At 42.9% G+C, this 17,088-nt stretch overlaps 1 protein-coding gene across 6 annotated transcripts; it reads right to left on the bottom strand.

The window, feature by feature from the left end:
* Window positions 1–588: 588 nt before the first annotated feature.
* On the bottom strand, window positions 589–17,051 carry HEXD (hexosaminidase D). 6 transcript variants are annotated; one of them, XM_044454067.1, is made up of 14 exons: window positions 16,925–17,051; window positions 15,756–15,809; window positions 15,444–15,568; window positions 13,962–14,071; window positions 12,110–12,197; window positions 11,529–11,693; window positions 9,787–9,970; window positions 8,297–8,368; window positions 6,072–6,267; window positions 5,371–5,453; window positions 4,367–4,445; window positions 3,045–3,146; window positions 2,517–2,606; window positions 589–1,058 (listed from the first exon to the last, which is right to left on the bottom strand). In XM_044454067.1, exons 1-14 carry the CDS (start codon window positions 16,992–16,994, stop codon window positions 890–892), a joined length of 1,587 nt encoding a protein of 528 aa, XP_044310002.1. In that variant the 5' UTR covers window positions 16,995–17,051; the 3' UTR covers window positions 589–889. The 6 variants fall into 6 exon arrangements, with proteins under 6 accessions (XP_044310002.1, XP_044310004.1, XP_044310003.1 ...); XM_044454069.1 differs by lacking the exon at window positions 8,297–8,368; XM_044454068.1 differs by lacking the exon at window positions 15,756–15,809.
* Window positions 17,052–17,088: the final 37 nt, after the last annotated feature.

Genomic DNA, 17,088 nt, shown 5'->3' with positions numbered 1-17,088 from the left:
AAGTCCTCAATGCTCCAGTTATGATTCTTCTCAAGATAGGTCAGAAGGGCACTGCATCTAGGTGCTCCACAGGGAACATTAGTTTTAATAGTTTCTCCGGATAGCAGAGCAAAGGGACTGTTTCTTAGGAACAGGACTGGGCTGTTCATGTAGTGCTACACATGTATAAAAATGATCCTGCTGTCCCCGTACAGAGGCCTATCCAGTCCAGCATCCTACATCCCAGAGTAGCTGACCATGAGAAGCCCACAGTCAGGTCTTAAGGGCAGTACTCCTTTGCTGCTGTTGGTATGGAGACGCATTCTCCCACTGATGCTGGAGCTAATATACAGCCACCATGAGTGCAGCACTCCTACATAAATCCAAGCATTTTTAAAGCTGGCGGCCATCACCACATCTCACAGAAATGAATTCTTTTATATGCTGTGTGTCAAGTACTTCCTTTTCTCCTGAATCTCTCAACATTGGACTTTACCAGATGGTCCTGGGTTCTAGTATGAGAAAGGAAAAGATGTACCAGCCTGTCCACTTTTCCACACTCTACCAGAGACACTTAAAGTATACCGAAAGAAACAATTGTGCAAATTCTTCAATTTAAAAAATAAAGTGTCTGTGTACATGCTTTTAATTTGGGAGATCTGAGATTACTCTGAAGAACAACCATGAGGAAGCTGTACATGTTTTCACTTCTACAGAAGAGAACCAGTACAGCTGCATGTGTACAATGTGATTGCTGTTGAGTTTTTCAGAAGAAGAGGAGAGCATCCAATATACAAATGCCATAATTCCAAGTGCAATTGAGTCATCTCTTGACATCCAACTTCCCATCTACACCACACTTATCTAGCTGCTTGGTGCTAGTCGTAAAGCAGAGCCACTTGTACGAGTGCTATGACAACGCCTGTATTGCTGTGTCCAGATCATCTACTGTAGCTTGAAGCCTTTCCAGGCTGGACTGAGCATTCTCCTCCATCCATTCTTCTGCAGCAGATATATAAAAGATCTTTTCCATGGCTGTCTGTAGCTCCTGGGTGACAGCAGTCCACTTGGAAAGAAGCCTACACAGAAATCAACGATAGGATTGAAGATACTGCCATGTGAAGAAGTACACAAGGTTCTTGGTTTAATAACTATGCCACAGGACAATTTTTTGATGTCATGAAAAGATAAAAGAGTTTAGGGCTGCAGATTATATGGGAACATGGCAGCTTTCACAGAATGACTCAACTAAATTCATTAAGGAAAATGAGTTGAACAGAACAGATGAAGAAATACTGTACTAAGTTACATATTTTTATTATCGGAAAGCACTGCTTCTGCAGCCAAATTGGGTAATATCACAAGAGCTAAAATGGTGACATTTTGATTACAAGATGATATAATCAATCTAGTTATACTTCCTAGACATTCACACCCCTCCTATAAATCACCAACTGTGCTAGATTGCAAAATGTAATAGTGAAACAGTAACTGGAAGACAGATGAGACCAGACACCCACTGGCTGGAGAATATGAACTGGGGCTATGAAGAGTGAAGTAGTTTATCCACTATAACTGTTCAAAGTTACCTCACATTTTAGCATTCCACGTGTTATGTTGCTGCTACAGCTCCAGTGTGGGCTTCTGTAATAATCCCACTGCATTGAAAACCATACAAAACTGAAACTTGCTGCTGAACATTCTGTTCATGGCTACACAAGAGATTAATGCTTGATTATGGCTAAGTGTATCTGTAGAACACACAGCTTTTCCTTAGAAGTCTAAGGCTAGTAGTGATGACCTGCCACTCTCCAAATATTCAGTTCTTCACCTTCTACAAGATATACAAGATATTTAGCATGCAGTCCTCTCAGTGCACTTGACGGGACCAATAGAAGCTGCTGAGCACAGACTCATGGAGAGAGGGGGCTGTGCCCCTCAAGGGCTCCCCAAAACCTGGAGCCTGCCCTCCTTAATGGTCACTCCTTTGAATATAAAATGTAAAACATCTCAAGTTCAACTTCTGGCATCCCCAGTGGGAGGCCCTGATATGCTGGAGAGCTGCAGCTTTCCAGTAAGCACCTCTCTCTTTCAGATGACAAACAGTCAAACAGACCTCTTCACTTCCCATATGGCATCTGTGGTCAGCAATTGTCAACACTCTTTCCCTGAGTCTTTTCACTTAGTGGCTCAAATACTTGTGAAGAGTCTATGATTTCACATAGCAGTTCAGCCAATGGTTGGAGGGTGGTCTCAATGAGGGGTGATTGGTAACTATTAGCTAGCTGGTAACTATTTGTAGATTGGTAACTATTTGATTATTTATGAATTTAACTGCATGAATGATCAATAATTATTGACAATTAGCACATCTAAACACGATATGCAATAAACTATATGCTCAAATGCGTTGAAAGCATTAGAGCTGCCTCAGCATGGAGGTTCTTAATGCTAATTAGTCATGAATAAGAGTGTGAACCTTTTAAACCTCTAGTTTTCAAAACAAACACTGTAGGAGATCAGAGACCTTGGCTCACCTTAGTGCATCTGGCTGAAAATGATGAATCATTATAGGATGGATCTTCTTTCTCTTTCTGTGGTAAGGGCTGAACCAGCCTGTGACATAACTAAAGACAGATCTACATGTGAACAGACTAAAACATCATGTATCAGACACGAGATGCATCACACATCAAGGAGAAATCAAATTTATAAGACATTTACTCAGAACCACTTAATATGTAGCAGTTACTCCTTAACATATAATCATCTAAACATATGTGCAGTCTGGATGGTTAAAAAGAGGAAGCAGAATTGTTTCAATGTATGCTTTCAGGTAGAGAAATAAATTTTTATAATCCTACAGAATAATCTTAATATATGTTTACACAGAATTGGGCTTATTTCCTGGTAGGTTTATATATGAGTGCAGTCTTAGTGGCTGCGTGAGGTAAAGAGGTGGCTGTGAACTTTGGGCTGCATAATACACAGTAAAAAAAATACAGTATGTTATAAGATCAATTATAGGCTGTGTTGCAGTATAGCTTCCTTGTTTTGTTTCCTACCTGTTGTTTTCCAGAAGTTCAACCACAGATGGTTTGAGGTAGAACACAATCTGAGTGATGAGTGAGAGAATTTCACTTCCTGGGAAAGTCCCTGAGATGTCACTGTTCGAGAAGAAAACCCTGGTGAGCATTGCAAGTAAATAACTGGAAAAATGATGCTTTCTTGCATTATAGGCAGTCCCCAAATTACGAATGTCCGAGTTATGGACAACCCGTACTTACAAACAAACTGCCAAAAAGCCTGTTAAATTTTTAAAAATAATTGTGGAAAATTGTCATCACCCTAGAGAGGAAGCAAAGGGAAGGGCTCCAAAGCAAGCCTTTTTGCCCCGGGCATTTGGAGGGGGGGAATCTCTCCAGCATTTCCTTGCTGCAAAGAGAAGTTGGTGAGTTTGGGTGGGGCAGGAGCTTGAGATATTCACAGTTTTTCCACTTTCATGGGGGGTCCTACCCTCCTAACCCTCGCAAATGTGGAGGGCCAGCTATACACGATCCAACTTACATACAAATTCAACTTAAAGAAAACAATTCTGCATTTGCAGAAATGGAACTCGTTTGTAACCTGGGGACTGCTCACACTTTGTTTCACAAGTTTGCGAACCACTATGCGAAGATGTGTGGAAAGCAGCATAGCAGTTTCTTAAATGAATGTACTGGAAAGAATGGATTTTGTCCAACCCAACAGGGCCAGTGCAGATGACACTTCCCTCATGTATCTCTCTGTATTATGAAAGCGGATGGGGGTTTTGGAAGGGGTACACTGCTTTCAGTGGGTGGGCTCTCTGGCCATTCCTAGAAACCTACAATGAAGTTGCCCTTCCAGGTTCAGATGTCACACGAAGGCATGAACCACCCAGAAGCAAGCCATGGGCTTCTCACACTGGATTCACATGACAACCCCCAGGGACTGATGAGTGACCAACAGGGAGCTCATTTCTTTTTCCACATGTGGGTATCATCCCAAACCATGATTGTTTTAAGCTGCAATACTATACACACTGTCCCACTTAACTAAATGGGGCTCCCCTGAGAGGTCTGCCTGGCACCGTCATTATATGTTTTTTGGCGCCAGGTTAAGATCTTTTTATTTAATAAATATTTTAATATGTTTTAATATTGAATTTTATTGTTGTCTTTCATTAACTTGCAGCCAGAGTGGGTTGTCAATTTATTTGTGCTGTAAGCCGTCCAGAGATGCAAGTAATTGGATGGCATACAAATTTTATAAATGAATGAATGAATAAATAAATGTCTGAATAGACCTACTTAGGATTGCCCTTTTTGTCCTGAATCTGTTTGCAAAAAGGTCCTAATAGTTTTACCTCATGAAAGTATCTATTTCCAAATTAGAGATCCCCAGGAATTTTTCTACATCTTCTTTCACTTTTTCTGAATAGCCACCTTGGGAAACAAAAAAGAGTTATTTGAATTATTAATATTTATTTGGATTGTAAAAATGTTAATGGAAAAAAGCAGTGGCTTTGAACACGGATTTGGTCCCCTGTCAGTATAGAAGACAGGGAAGAATGCCAGAAATGGCAAAGCCAGAATATGGATGTGGTGGTATATATTACTTCACACCTGTGCCAAGTGGCAAATCTTCTAAGTGGCTGTGCAGAACCCCAACTTATCAATAAACATGGAATTCTGACTCCAGATCATCCATGTCTTCAAATCATAATGATGGCTCAGAACCCACCAGACCATTTAGGGTAAGGAAAATGCAGATGAGGATTTAGTATAAATGGGTGGTTTTTCAACTGAGGGTGTACTCCTAAGCATACATTCTTTAAATTAGGCTCTAACAAAGTTGATGGAGCTTGACAGTTACGTGTAGCCTCTGGCCGCCATCTGGCCTGTGAAAGCTTTCCTTCAGCCTGTGCTGCTCAGCAAAATTTTATTGAAGAGGAAAACTCTGGCAAGACCAAAGTGGCCCGAGAACCTTATACACCCCACTTCTGCCTTAGGTGAAGCCATATTTTATGGAACTTCAACCTTTATCAGTCCAGATGTGCTCTCCAGATGTATTGGCCTATGACTCGCAGCATGTCCCAGCCAGCTGTGCATCAGCTTTGAGAAGCTTGCTCTGGCTGGCAGAGAGGCCAACTCTGAGGGGCTGTGGGGGAAGATATAAGGCCAACACTTTAATGTCTGGAGGGCATCATGCCCATGTCTGAAGTAAGGGAATGTGCCTACCCATGACAGATCCCAATAAAGTCCTAGATAATAGAATTACCAGGGAGAATTCCAGCCAAACCATTTCAAAAGAATATACAAATTCTGTACACCTAACTTAGATCTGACTGAGGAGAGAATCATATTATACCGTTCTTTAGGGTCTGAAGACATACAGCTAATGATGGGATCCCTACAGGCAGAAGTTCGCACAGAACAGAGAAGTGGTCATACCTAGAGAAGAAAATATAGTGCTATTATGTAAGCGATACTATAGGCAAGGCACTGTAGCAGTCCACACTTTAGCCTCAGGGACTCTAAAAGCTTTGGTAAGACACACCTCTTGAACCCCCAGAATGTGAAATCATGCATAGGTGCTTTTGCAACACATTTTTCTTTGATGGAAAACCAAATATGCTACAATCAGAATCAGACAATGCATCTGTATGTAGCTTAATATGTTTGTTTTGTTCCCTTTGCAAAACTGTGGCTATGGGTTTTTAAGTGGAAAATAGAGTGAAAAAGGAAATCTGTGAATCCAGGAAATCTGGAGGAGGTAGGTGGGGAAGAAGTTGGGCACTGCAGATTTATAGAATGTGAAGCAGGAAGTAGGGTAGGCTGCGGTAGGAAGATGAGAAGCAACAGAGAGTAAGAGTGGGACTTCCTTCTTGAGCTGACGAACCCTGTTTTGTTTCTGAGAGATTTAGTTTTCTATCACAGTTCTAAAGGCTTGAAACACATGTGTGCTGTTTTAGTTTAACTGGACAATTCTTGGCTTCAGGATCTTTCTCGAGAAGTCCTCCCATTTTCAATGTATTAAAAATGCTACAAATCTTTCTAAGATTTAGTTACCTTTGCCAGCCTGTTAAGGCGATCCCTTGGATGATACCAGAAGGACAGCTCTCTGCCACTTTCAGCCACTGCTGGTGGTTCTTAAGATGGTGTCCAATGAGTGTCAAAGATTGGTTGACTCCAGTGGACCCTTTAAAAGCGCTAGCAAACCAGAGCTTCGAGAAATTACACTTCTGGTACTTTTCAATGAGAATTGCTGGAAGGCAAGAGACACAGGAATAACTTTTTATCACATACTTTTTAAAAACTAAAGGGTAAAGTTCACAGTTTACTGACAGAGTTTATTGAAATTCTGGGAAATAAAACCCTCTTTGGTTGATACAAGATACAGTTTAGTTTGAACCAAGTAGAAAATAAGAGAGTTACAGATCAATGATAAAAAGCACAAAAGACAGTGATCCTAAACTTAAACTAACAGGAATCCATAAGTCATCTGCACTGTTAATGTAGGTATCTAAAGTGCAATCCCAAGCAGGTTTAGAAAGAATAGCTGGCTGGGGAACACTGGGAGATGTATGACTTTTTCTGTCTAAACCTGAATGGGATTGCATCCTAAACTGTTTATACATACAACCAGTCTGGTCTTATTTATGTTTAGATATAAAAGATTGTAAGCTGCAAGACCTAAAATTCATATGCTCCAGGATTTAGAAAAAAAAGTTTTAAAGATTGCAGAGATCTGAGCTCAAATGATACATGGTTAACCAGAAAATTCTGCTTTATTTTAAAACAATCTTTCCTTGGACCTGATTTAAGTATTGTTAACGTTCTGAATATTCACTAACTCAGACAGAGCTCCTTCATCATCAAGATGAAAAAATGCCAGTAAGTGAAATGATGCTAAAAATAACTCCCTTTCATGTTACTTGAATAAAACTGTTAAATGTTATTTATTTATTTTTATTTATTAAAACATTTTTATGCCGCCCCATTCGCCGAAGCCTCGGGGCAGCTTACAACAGTAAATAAAACCAATAAGTTAAAATATACATAAATGTTATGTATAAAATAGATGGTTAAAGCAGTTTCAAATCAGAAGAATTTCACATGCTGCCCAAGCTGCTTCTCTAACACTCTTTTAAAACACCTACAAGAACCTCTGATCAACAATTCACAGTCAACCCTCTTTCTTCAATGGCCTCAGTTCTGGTATTCGTTTGACCATTAAACAAATAAGGATGCTCCTCAATTAGGTTAACAGATGCACTCTCATCCTTTTGGCAATTTATTACTAAAACACTCCTAAGTTTCTATCTCCACTGTTGGCTTTGGAGTTTTCCTAAAGGATGCAAGTAAAGGATGCATTTGAAAGTACTTGTTTAAATGCAATGACTGAAGCAAATGCTGAGGAGGCAGAGGGACCATTTTTTTCTGAAACCACTATCCTATGCATGTTTTTTTTACAAAACATTGTAAAAAAAGTTTTACAGTGCTCAGCAAGTCCTTAATCACTTTGCCTATTCATGAAAAGAGATAAGCCTTTCCTCCAAGAATCATTCCCCAGCATGATGCCTGCCAAATGTTTGAGCTATAGCTTCCACCAACTCCAATCAGCATGGCCAATAATAGTCAGGATTGCTGAGCTGTAGTCAAAAGCATTTAGAGTACACCAAGTTGTGGAAAACTGATCTCCACAACACCCCTGTGATGCAAGTGTGTTGTTAACCCATCTTGTAAGCTCTGTGGCTAAGTGGGAATTCAAGAGCGGATTCTAGCTTCAGTCCTCTAGCCTCTGCTGTTCAACACATCATGCCAACAATTGGTTACAAAGAAGGCCAGTAAAATTATGTATGTGTTTCCTGCTCTTCCTCTAAGGAGCTCAGGGTGCATTAGCCAGGGTTATCTCATTTAGTCCCTGTAAAAGCCTGTAAAGTTGTAATTAGTCTGAGAATTACATGTTGGCAATAAAAGGCATTATTGTGAATTTTTGACACTGGCGGAACATTTTATTTCATTAGATTTATATCCCACTTTTTCCTTACAACACACTCAAGGTGGCTTACATCATTCTCCTCCTGCTCTCAATCTTATCCCCACAACAACAACAACCCTGTGGGGTAGGTGGGGCTGAGTGTCTGTGACTGGGCCAAAGTCACCCAGCTGGCTCCATGGCCGAGCGGGGACTAGAACCTGAGTCACCTGAGTGCCAGTCCCACGCTCTTAACCACTGTGCCACACTGGGTCTCTTTTCCTTTCCCTGAGGAAAGAGACAAAGCAGCACTGACCTTTATTGTCTACATCAAGATCAGAGGTGTAATCCCAGATCATCAATTCTGCAAGCGATGCAATGCCAGAACCTGAAAAGAAGTATGAATGATAAAAATTATACCCCTTTCTTGCATTGTGCTCATATCTGTTTGCAGGAATCCAATCCATATTTTTTGAGAATAGTGTTTAAAGACTCAGAATAAATGTTAATATCACCATGCTCTAACACCATCGGAAAGCCCCAGAACACAAGCCATATACTAGCAATTCTAGAGGAAAATGAAGTTCCTGCTTCAGCATGGAACTTTCCCCAGGGCTACAGCATATAATTGGAAGGTTCACATATTCAGGTATTATTCTGATAATTTTGGTAAGGCTGAATCATTGTTCCTTTCTAAATTCTCAGCCTTTCCTTTTGATTTTAAGTTGTATTTTTTCCACTTAGGAATTTTTTAAAAAAAGTTCTACTGTTCAGATTGTTCACTCTGTTATAATTGCTCATTTGCTTACAGATGTTAAGGAAATAACCTCGTGCCCCCTAAACATTGTCTGAGGGGGCCTTAGGATAGTCTAGCCTCAAAGCTGAGAACTGGAGTTCAGATGCCCCTCTCAGCCAGCATGGCATGAATTTCACAGGCTGCTCTTTGAGGCTGGGAAAGAAACTCCAAGAGTGGGGGAAAGGGGTATTCAGGGAGTGGGAAAGGAGGAGACTGGAGCAGCCAATAAACAAGGCATCCTGGCAATGATCAATTCCCCCTGGCCCATGTACAGTCGAGAGAGGCCATCTAGTGAAAATACAGTACAGGAGGAGCAGAGAGGCAAAGAGCACTTCTGCCTCCCCTCCCATTGGATAAACATGGACCTCTGAATTTGGGAGCTTATGCTCATCTCCACAGGATTACAACAAGTTATGAGGTTCTTTTCCAGAGCCTAAGAATACTAAGACTGCCTCTTCAAAGTGCTCACAGATTTGGCCTGGCATAGCTTTTAAAAAATTGATACTGGCACCCTTCCCTGTTGCTCTGAATCCCTGTGTGGTGCAGTGGTGAAGAGTGTGGGACTGGGACTCAGGCAATCTGGGTTCTAGTCCCCGCTCAGCCATGGAGCCCACTGGTGACCAGTCACAGACTCTCAGCCCAACCTACCTCACAGGGTTGTTGTTGCTGTAGAGAGAAGATTGAGAGCAGCAGGAGGAGAACGATGTAAACCACTTTGGGTTCTTTAAAAGGAAAAAGGCAGGATAGAACTCAAATAATGTTCCAGGTGGACATATTGACTGGGGACAATGAAGGAATGTCTCTTTTCTGGACAGCATCGCAGTGGGTGTGCGTGTTAAATGCTCACACTGCTTTATGAAGCACAGATCCCCTCCATTATAGGAGTCTGCTGGCAAGCATTACCCAAGCTGGCTCGGAAGCAAACAATGAATCCTGGCCTGTCAGAAATGCATCGCACTGTTCAGGTGTTGCAAAGCCACTGTCAGAATCCCACTCCAGTGACAACGTACCTCGCAGTGTTTCTTCACTCACTCCCCTCAGCATGTCATCCCACACAACAGGTTTTACTGTGGGGTGGGCTGAGACCACATGGCTGGCCACTGCTTTCATGTGGGCTAGGCACAGCTTTTCAATTGTATTTTCTCCTTGCTGCAGCCACTGCTTGGACTCCTCCCCTTCACCGAGGTAATACACCTGGAGGCGCCAACCAAGACAATCTGGATTTACTTCCATTCTGACCACCACCGTCGTGTAGCGGCACATTCATTTTCAGCACCGGCAGTGGGCTAGTTACCATGGTAGTGCGGAAGGAAATAAAGGTGGTTCTCTCCCAAGAAGTCAGCCGCTTGTTCCTGGCTGGTGTGGCCCATGGGCTGGAGCACACCTTACAGTTGCCATGGCGGGGGGGGGGGGCAATGAAAACAGCTGATTTGGGAACTGGGAACTGATTTGATTCTAGCTTGGTCCATAATTTTTAGATGCTCAGCCACACTGCTGAGAGCCTCAGTACCCACTAGGAAAATCAAACGAGGGTACGGATATAGGAAGATGCTCAAGTTCCATAAGCTAAGTCCTTCCAAACTCTTCATGCTGGTAGGGGAGCAAGTACTCCAAGAAGATCATTTTAGCAGTTATTTCCATAATACGCGCTGCAGCCTTTGCCCCAGATAATTGAGAGGAAAGGGGAGATTTGGTCTAGAAAGAAATGACTGGTGTTTGAGGGGTCAAGGGGCAGAGGCAGGCTAGAACAGGGTAGATCTCTGTCTACAGCTATCCTTCTGTAAAAATAGCTTGGTGTTAAATTAGGCATGCATGACCATACGTGCTCGAGCAAAGCCATATTCCTATGGCAGCTTTGGTGCATTGGCTGACCCTTGGAACTCTGTGGAACATCGGCCTGGGGCTGCAATGTTTTCTGCTGTGGAGACAATTCAGCTTTTGAATCAAACATCACCTTTTGGGCATCTGCAATGCCATACCAAAGGATAAACCTTGTGTTTGGTGCGATAGCACTATAACCAACTGGCCATGGACTAACATAGATAGAAGCGTCAATCCAGTACTTCTGTTCATTAGCCCTAACAAAATACAACACAGATGGGCAGTTTCTATTCTCATTCGCAGAGTAGTCCTCTCTATTGCAAGTGGAGTGGCTGAGAAAGCCACTCAAGAAATTATACTGCATTCTTTGTAACTGATCAACTCAAGTAACTCCACGAAGCTAGGAAGGGTGGATGAGCCAAAACCCAGTGATGAATCTTGTTTCTCTCTTCTTTAACCATCTTGATTCTCCCTTCCTGTCAATCATCCAGGGAAGCCACAATGGCTGAGCAAAGAGTGGGAAAGTCCTTGCAAGACATCATACCTTTCCTTCCTAGCGTTAAAGCACCTAGAACACGGCAGCAACACCCCAGTACAGTCACATGATCAAAAAAGTCATCACAGCACAAGAGAGTGCCAAAAGGATGCCCAATATGCAAACCAGGAAGGGCCTAATACATAATCAAAGCCTGTAACAATGGTTTCTTCAAAATTATTATTGAAGATTTAAACCAAAATGTCTCAAATTTTGTTCATCAGAATTGGACTTGCACTTTGGCTTATGGAAGTTGGCACCCTCGCAAGGCCAGGGTTGAGGAAGACACTGAGCCCATAAAGGGACAACAGTCAGCGGCTGGGTCCAGCCATTCTTCAAAGGCATCGTCTCACAGTTGTTGCAGAAGCAGTCTCAGCCCCAGGCCCGACACCATACCTCATCGCAGCCAATGTGAAACCACCGGAGATCATCATGCACAGCTACCACTTGCTCTATCATTGTTCTGATAAGCCTCAGGGATTCCTCTCTATGGGGGTTCACAGTGTTGGGGAACATGGCCACTTCCCGTAGATGACAGAACTCTTTGTGCTTCAGGACAAACTGCAGGAGAAATGAGAACTAACACCAAACCGAAGCAAGCAGAGTAGCCCAAGACATCAGTACGGCTGTGGATGCAGCATGCAGCTCCCTAGTGCAGAGCTTGGTGGGTTTTGCTGCAGTTAAGAAAATCTACTACTACTTTCCTCTTGGAGGGATGGTTCCATCTCTGAAAGTCAAACTGCCTCTTCCCATAGAATGGGGTAGGAGGGGAAGAAATTTGTGTAGACAACAGATCAACACCTTCGTACATAAGAACTGGAGCATATACTGGTGGAGTGGAGGAAGGGGACAGAGGAAGAAAATTTGCTATTGAAAAGAAATCTCTCTTCTCATTTTCTACAGGCAGCAAAAGAACCTTAACCGTATCAACTCAAACCCCACAAATGAAAGCAAGTGTCTTGAAACACAAAACTTACCTCCATATGTCCAAAGGTCTGTATCAGAGGAATAATCTCTAATTCATGCAACTTTGCCAGCTTTAAAATCTCTTTAATTTCAGTGGGACTAGAAAAGGACAGACAGAATTTACTTATCATTGGTGCATTAGCACCTGGGTTTTTGTTCATGGTAGCAAACTAACTCAAAACATCTGGAGGGTACCAGGTTATGGAAGGCTGCTCTATATAAACAAACTCAAAAAAATCTTGAAAGACTTTGCTGCTGCTATGGCTTATGAGGCTTCTCCATGCAGCCAGCCAGCCAGCCCCTCTGCAGGACCCCTTTGCTGCTGCTTCCCCATGCTGCACAGGAAGAATGCAACTTTCTCCAACACTGCTCAACACTAGAAAAGCTGTGTTGTTCCCCTGTGAACAGCTTTTAACCATGCTTGCCACTGGCTTTAAATTCCATGGTTCTGGCTTTCTCCTTGACTCAATCCACAAGTGAGTTTGTATCTTTAATGTTGTTGTTGTTAGTCGCAAAGTCATGTCCAACCCATTGCAACCCCATAGACAACATTCCTCCAGGCCTTTCTGTCCTCCACCATCCCCCGGAGTCCACTCAAGCTCACACCAACTGCTTCAGTGACTCCATCTAACTACCTCATCCTCTGCCGTCGCCTTCTTCTTTTGCCATGTATTGTTCCCAGCATTGGACTCTTCTCCAGGGAGTCCTTCCTTCTCATTAGGTGGCCAAAGTATTTGAGTTTCATCTTCAGGATCTGGCCTTCTAAAGAGCAGTCAGGGTTGATCTCCTCTAGGACTGACTGGTTTGATTGCCTTGCGGTCCAAGGGACTCGCAGGAGTCTCCTCCAGCACCACAATTCAAAGGCCTCAGTCCTTCGGCACTCAGGCTTCCTTATGGTCCAACTTTCACAGCCATACAATGTAACTGGGAAAACCATGGCCTTGACTATATGCACTTTTGTTGGCAGGGTGATGTCTCTGCTTTTTAGTATGCTATCTAGATTTGCCATAGCTTTCCTCCCAAGGAGCAAGTGTCTTTTAATTTCTGGGCTGCAGTCCCTGTCTGCGGTGATCTTGGAGCCCAGGAAAATAAAATCCGTCACTACCTCCATTTCTTCCCCATCTATTTGCCAGGAAGTGAGAGGACCGGATACCATGATCTTAGTTTTCTTAATGTAGAGTTTCAAGCCAACTTTTGCGCTCTCCTCCTTCACCCGCATCAAGAGGCTCTTTCGTTCCTCTTCACTTTCTGCCATGAGCGTGGTATCATCTGCGTATCTGAGGTTGTTGATATTTCTCCCAGGAATCTGAACTCCAACTGGTGATTTATCTAGGCCCACCTTTCTCATGATGTGCTCTGCATTAAGTTAAATCTTTAATGGGTGCACCTAAATCTTCTGATTATGAGCAGAGAGCCTGTTTTGGATCCATGGCAACTCCAGAAAGGTGCTAATACAGATTCACAGCAGGCTCTCCGTTCAGTCCCAGGAGATGCATCCATGCTGACTTTCCTGAAAGAACTTCAGCTCAGGAACAACTGCTTTTTCCTGTTTCAGACTATGAGCTGATTAGCTCACCTTGGTAACAATCAAGCCACCCCCTCACCAACATATTTCAAGATAATTCCTAAATCAGATGACTCTATCATGTGCCTCCCTAAAAGATGTGTGGAGAGCAAAGAGAAACAGGAAATCAGCACAGCACTCACAGCCAGGTATGTATAACATTAGAACAGTGAAGAGTTTGCCCCTGTATTTCAGCACCACTTACCAAAGGAACAAGAGCCCCAGAGCCCTAGACTCAAACTCTGCCCCCCAGCAAAGCCTAGCCAAATGCAATTGGAAGATCTTCCTGACTAACTTACCTGTATGCATCATTTGCTCGGAGTGGCTTCAGCTCCCCATCATAAGGGAACATATCCTCATATTCAAGGAGAATGCCATTTGCACCCAGCACATGGAACAATGGAAAGATCTGTTGGTTGCATAAAACATCTCAAATCTCTAGCCAGCATGGAACCACTATATTTAATTTTCTGAGACATTAACACAGCTTAGGCCAGGGGCAGACAACTGTTTTGGGCACTGAACACATTTCATAACTTAAGAAGCTCTCCTGGGCACCACTACAAGCTGGCTGCCATGAAGAGCCAGTGTGGAGTAGTGATAAGAGTTCTGCACAGAGTCTCAGGAGCTCTAGTTCTTCGTGGTTTCTGTGCATCACACATATGGGTTTTGCACCAGCGCAGAGCCCATATGTGAGAATGCACAGATGACCACTGAAAGAACAACAGTTACAGGTAACTAGTTGCCTTCCCTGCTTGGCCACGAAACTCACTGGGTAACTGGGAATCCCTGGCTCACCCTAACCTACTGGAAGGTTCATCATGATAAAATGGGAAAGATCACTATTTAAGCTACCTCTTATCTTTAGGTTCCTTGCAAAAGAAAAATGATGGGATATAAATGGATTTTCTTAAATGGGGGTTATGGCAAAGGAAAAGCAACCTGCCTCAAAGGTTGAGTGTGTACAAGGCTGAAGTGTGTTCTGAGTCCGAAGCCTCTAAGCAACACCTTTGAATACAGTTCTCGGCACCAATGGAAACTATCTCACAGCAATCCTAGCTGCCAAGAACATGTGTTATTTTAGCATCACATTGATTACCCTGTCTCAGGGAATGGTATGTCCAATGATTTAAGTAACACAACTGCTACCTTTATTGCTGGAGCTACAACAGTGAGCATATGGCACCACATTAAGATGTTCTGGTTTATTTAGCTAGTCTGACTTCTAGATTGCACATGCAGTGCGGAACATTGTGACATGCAGTAGACTATTTGTGAATACCTAGTTTAATCATAATATTGACAAAGGAAAAGGACGTGATTAGTTTTTTAGTGTGCTTCTGAGTCTCAGAGCTAAACCAAGTGCTTCCTGTGGCATGATGACCTCACCAGTTCCAGGACCAACAGCAGTCAAGCCACTACACATCTCTGGAGTAATAAAAATTTAATCTTAGTTCACACAATAAACTGTAGATCAGTCTGACCTTTCCGGCATAAAAAGAGTTGACAGTTCCACCTGTGAAAGTACATGCTTGAATAAGAATCTAATAGATATTATTGGGAAGTAAAAAAACTGTAAGATGATTGACTCATTTCTTGCTGGAAATGCAAGACTAAAATAAAGGTATCTTGTGTGTAAACTGTTTACCTCTAAGAAACCACAAATCAAGATATTCCTAATACAAGGACAAGTCATTGAAGAGAAAGAACTTGCAGGATGCAACTAAACCAACCCAAATCAAGCTAAATCATTAATTCTTTGATTATATGGACTATGTTACCTCTGCCAGGTATGAGACCTTTGGTGGCGCTCCCTTGAGATCCAAGTGAACCAGGCATAGCTTGAATGGAGAAGAAACCTTTCCTCTGTTTTCTTCCAAGTTCTCTGCCATACACCTAAAAGCAACTGTATCAATGGAACAATATTGTAGGAAAAGGAACAATAGCATTATGAGCAGGTTCAATTCCCTGCATAACAAGGAGTCTTTAAAAATTGAAGCATCCCATGAACAGTATTTAATAAAGTCCTTATGTTCATAGGCATGGTGGGCCAAAAGAAGCAATGCAACATATTGGAATTCAAGTGAAAATACCTGGTTTCCATCCTTGTTTCAAATGAACACTGGGCTTCAGAACTTGCTCACTTTCTACAGACAAAAAATGAGATATGGAACTGGAAACAAAGCCCTCCAAAACAGCTTTACTTAGAAGCAAGTTCCAATTATTTCCATGGAAGTTAATTTCAAAGCGGAGTGCTTTGTTTCTAAGCACTTTTAAAAAGGTATGACCAGAAGGGGCCTTAAGACTATCAAGCCTTGCACTGCAAAATCTGGGATGTTCTGCACTGCAAAATCTAAAGCAAATATACAGAGCCATCAATAAGGAAGGATGTTTGATGGATGGTACCAGGAACCAAAAACTTTGTTGAGGCAGGAACAGAGTAACAAGTAAGGCCACTGGCTTATCTAGCTTGGCCTATACTAATTTGTAGCGGGTATCCATAGTGTCAAGGTGGGGGGGGGGGGCGGTTCTCAGCCAGGGACTAAACCTGGGGCCTTCTGGCTGGAAAGCAAATGCTTCCCACTGAGCTATGGCTCCTTTCTGAATGAGGGAAACTATGAATCTTCTTCAAATGGAAGAAACTGGCAATGGCAACACCAAGGTGATGAACACACCCTGCTCTGCCTGCCATGAGTCAGCCATAGGCTGAGAAAAGTCCTCTTTAAAACTACATCTAACACCCCGTTAATGTTGTATCTTACCCATGAAGCCTCCAGTCCAAATACAGGACCAATATTTATTCAAGTTAAAACAACACATTACTACACCTGCACACACCTTCCACTTCCTACCACCCTGCTTATAATAGCCTCTTCCCACAAAAACATGTCTCTGAGAAAGACAACACCACAACTTCGGTGGGTGCAAGTCACGACTACAGAAGTACTTCAAATTGCAGTATAAGAAGTCAACACATTCTTAACATTCAGTTCATCACGGCAATTGCCCTCGTCCGTCCAATTTGTCAACCAGGCCGGGTGCTGAAAAATCACCAAGGTTTCTTGGTATCAGCCTGGTTCAGACAGATGAAGCACCTCGAGGTCTCCACCAGAAGTCACAGCAATGCTGGTTCTCCACGCGAGATACGTAAATCGTCGTCGTCATTTGCAGCCCCTGGGATGGCATCCCTGGATCTCTGCTCGACACACCATCACATATTCCTGCATGCGCAATTCTTGGGTCTTTCCCACTCCCGACTTACCTGCCTGTTTTTCCGCAACGCGCTCCAGCCCGCCTTCCACACCAACGCCGTCCGCTCCTTCGCGCTCCATTCCCTTTCTAGGCTCCACTAAGCTCGCCTGCCCCACTGGCTCGGCGAGCTCGACTGCTCTCGCCTGGACATCTTCCCGCAGCAGCTTCCGCTAC

Source organism: Varanus komodoensis, unplaced genomic scaffold (assembly GCF_004798865.1).
Source record: "Varanus komodoensis strain SLA01 unplaced genomic scaffold, ASM479886v1 scaffold7_1, whole genome shotgun sequence".
NCBI classification, from domain to species: Eukaryota; Metazoa; Chordata; class Lepidosauria; order Squamata; family Varanidae; genus Varanus; species Varanus komodoensis.
Note: the sequence above shows the minus strand (reverse complement) of the source record. Positions and strands in the feature narration are given on the sequence as shown.

What these genes read in the sequence shown, in the direction of transcription:
- HEXD (XM_044454067.1), bottom strand. Translation starts at nt 16,994, where the DNA reads ATGGAGCGCGAAGGAGCGGACGGCGTTGGTGTGGAAGGCGGGCTGGAG. An exon ending in AGGTCTCATACCTGGCAGAG is followed by an intron (nt 14,072 to 15,443) that starts GTAACATAGTCC and finishes TGCAACCAACAG; the next exon opens with ATCTTTCCATTGTTCCATGT. An exon ending in GAACTTCTGGAAAACAACAG is followed by an intron (nt 2,607 to 3,044) that starts GTAGGAAACAAA and finishes ATCTGTCTTTAG; the next exon opens with TTATGTCACAGGCTGGTTCA.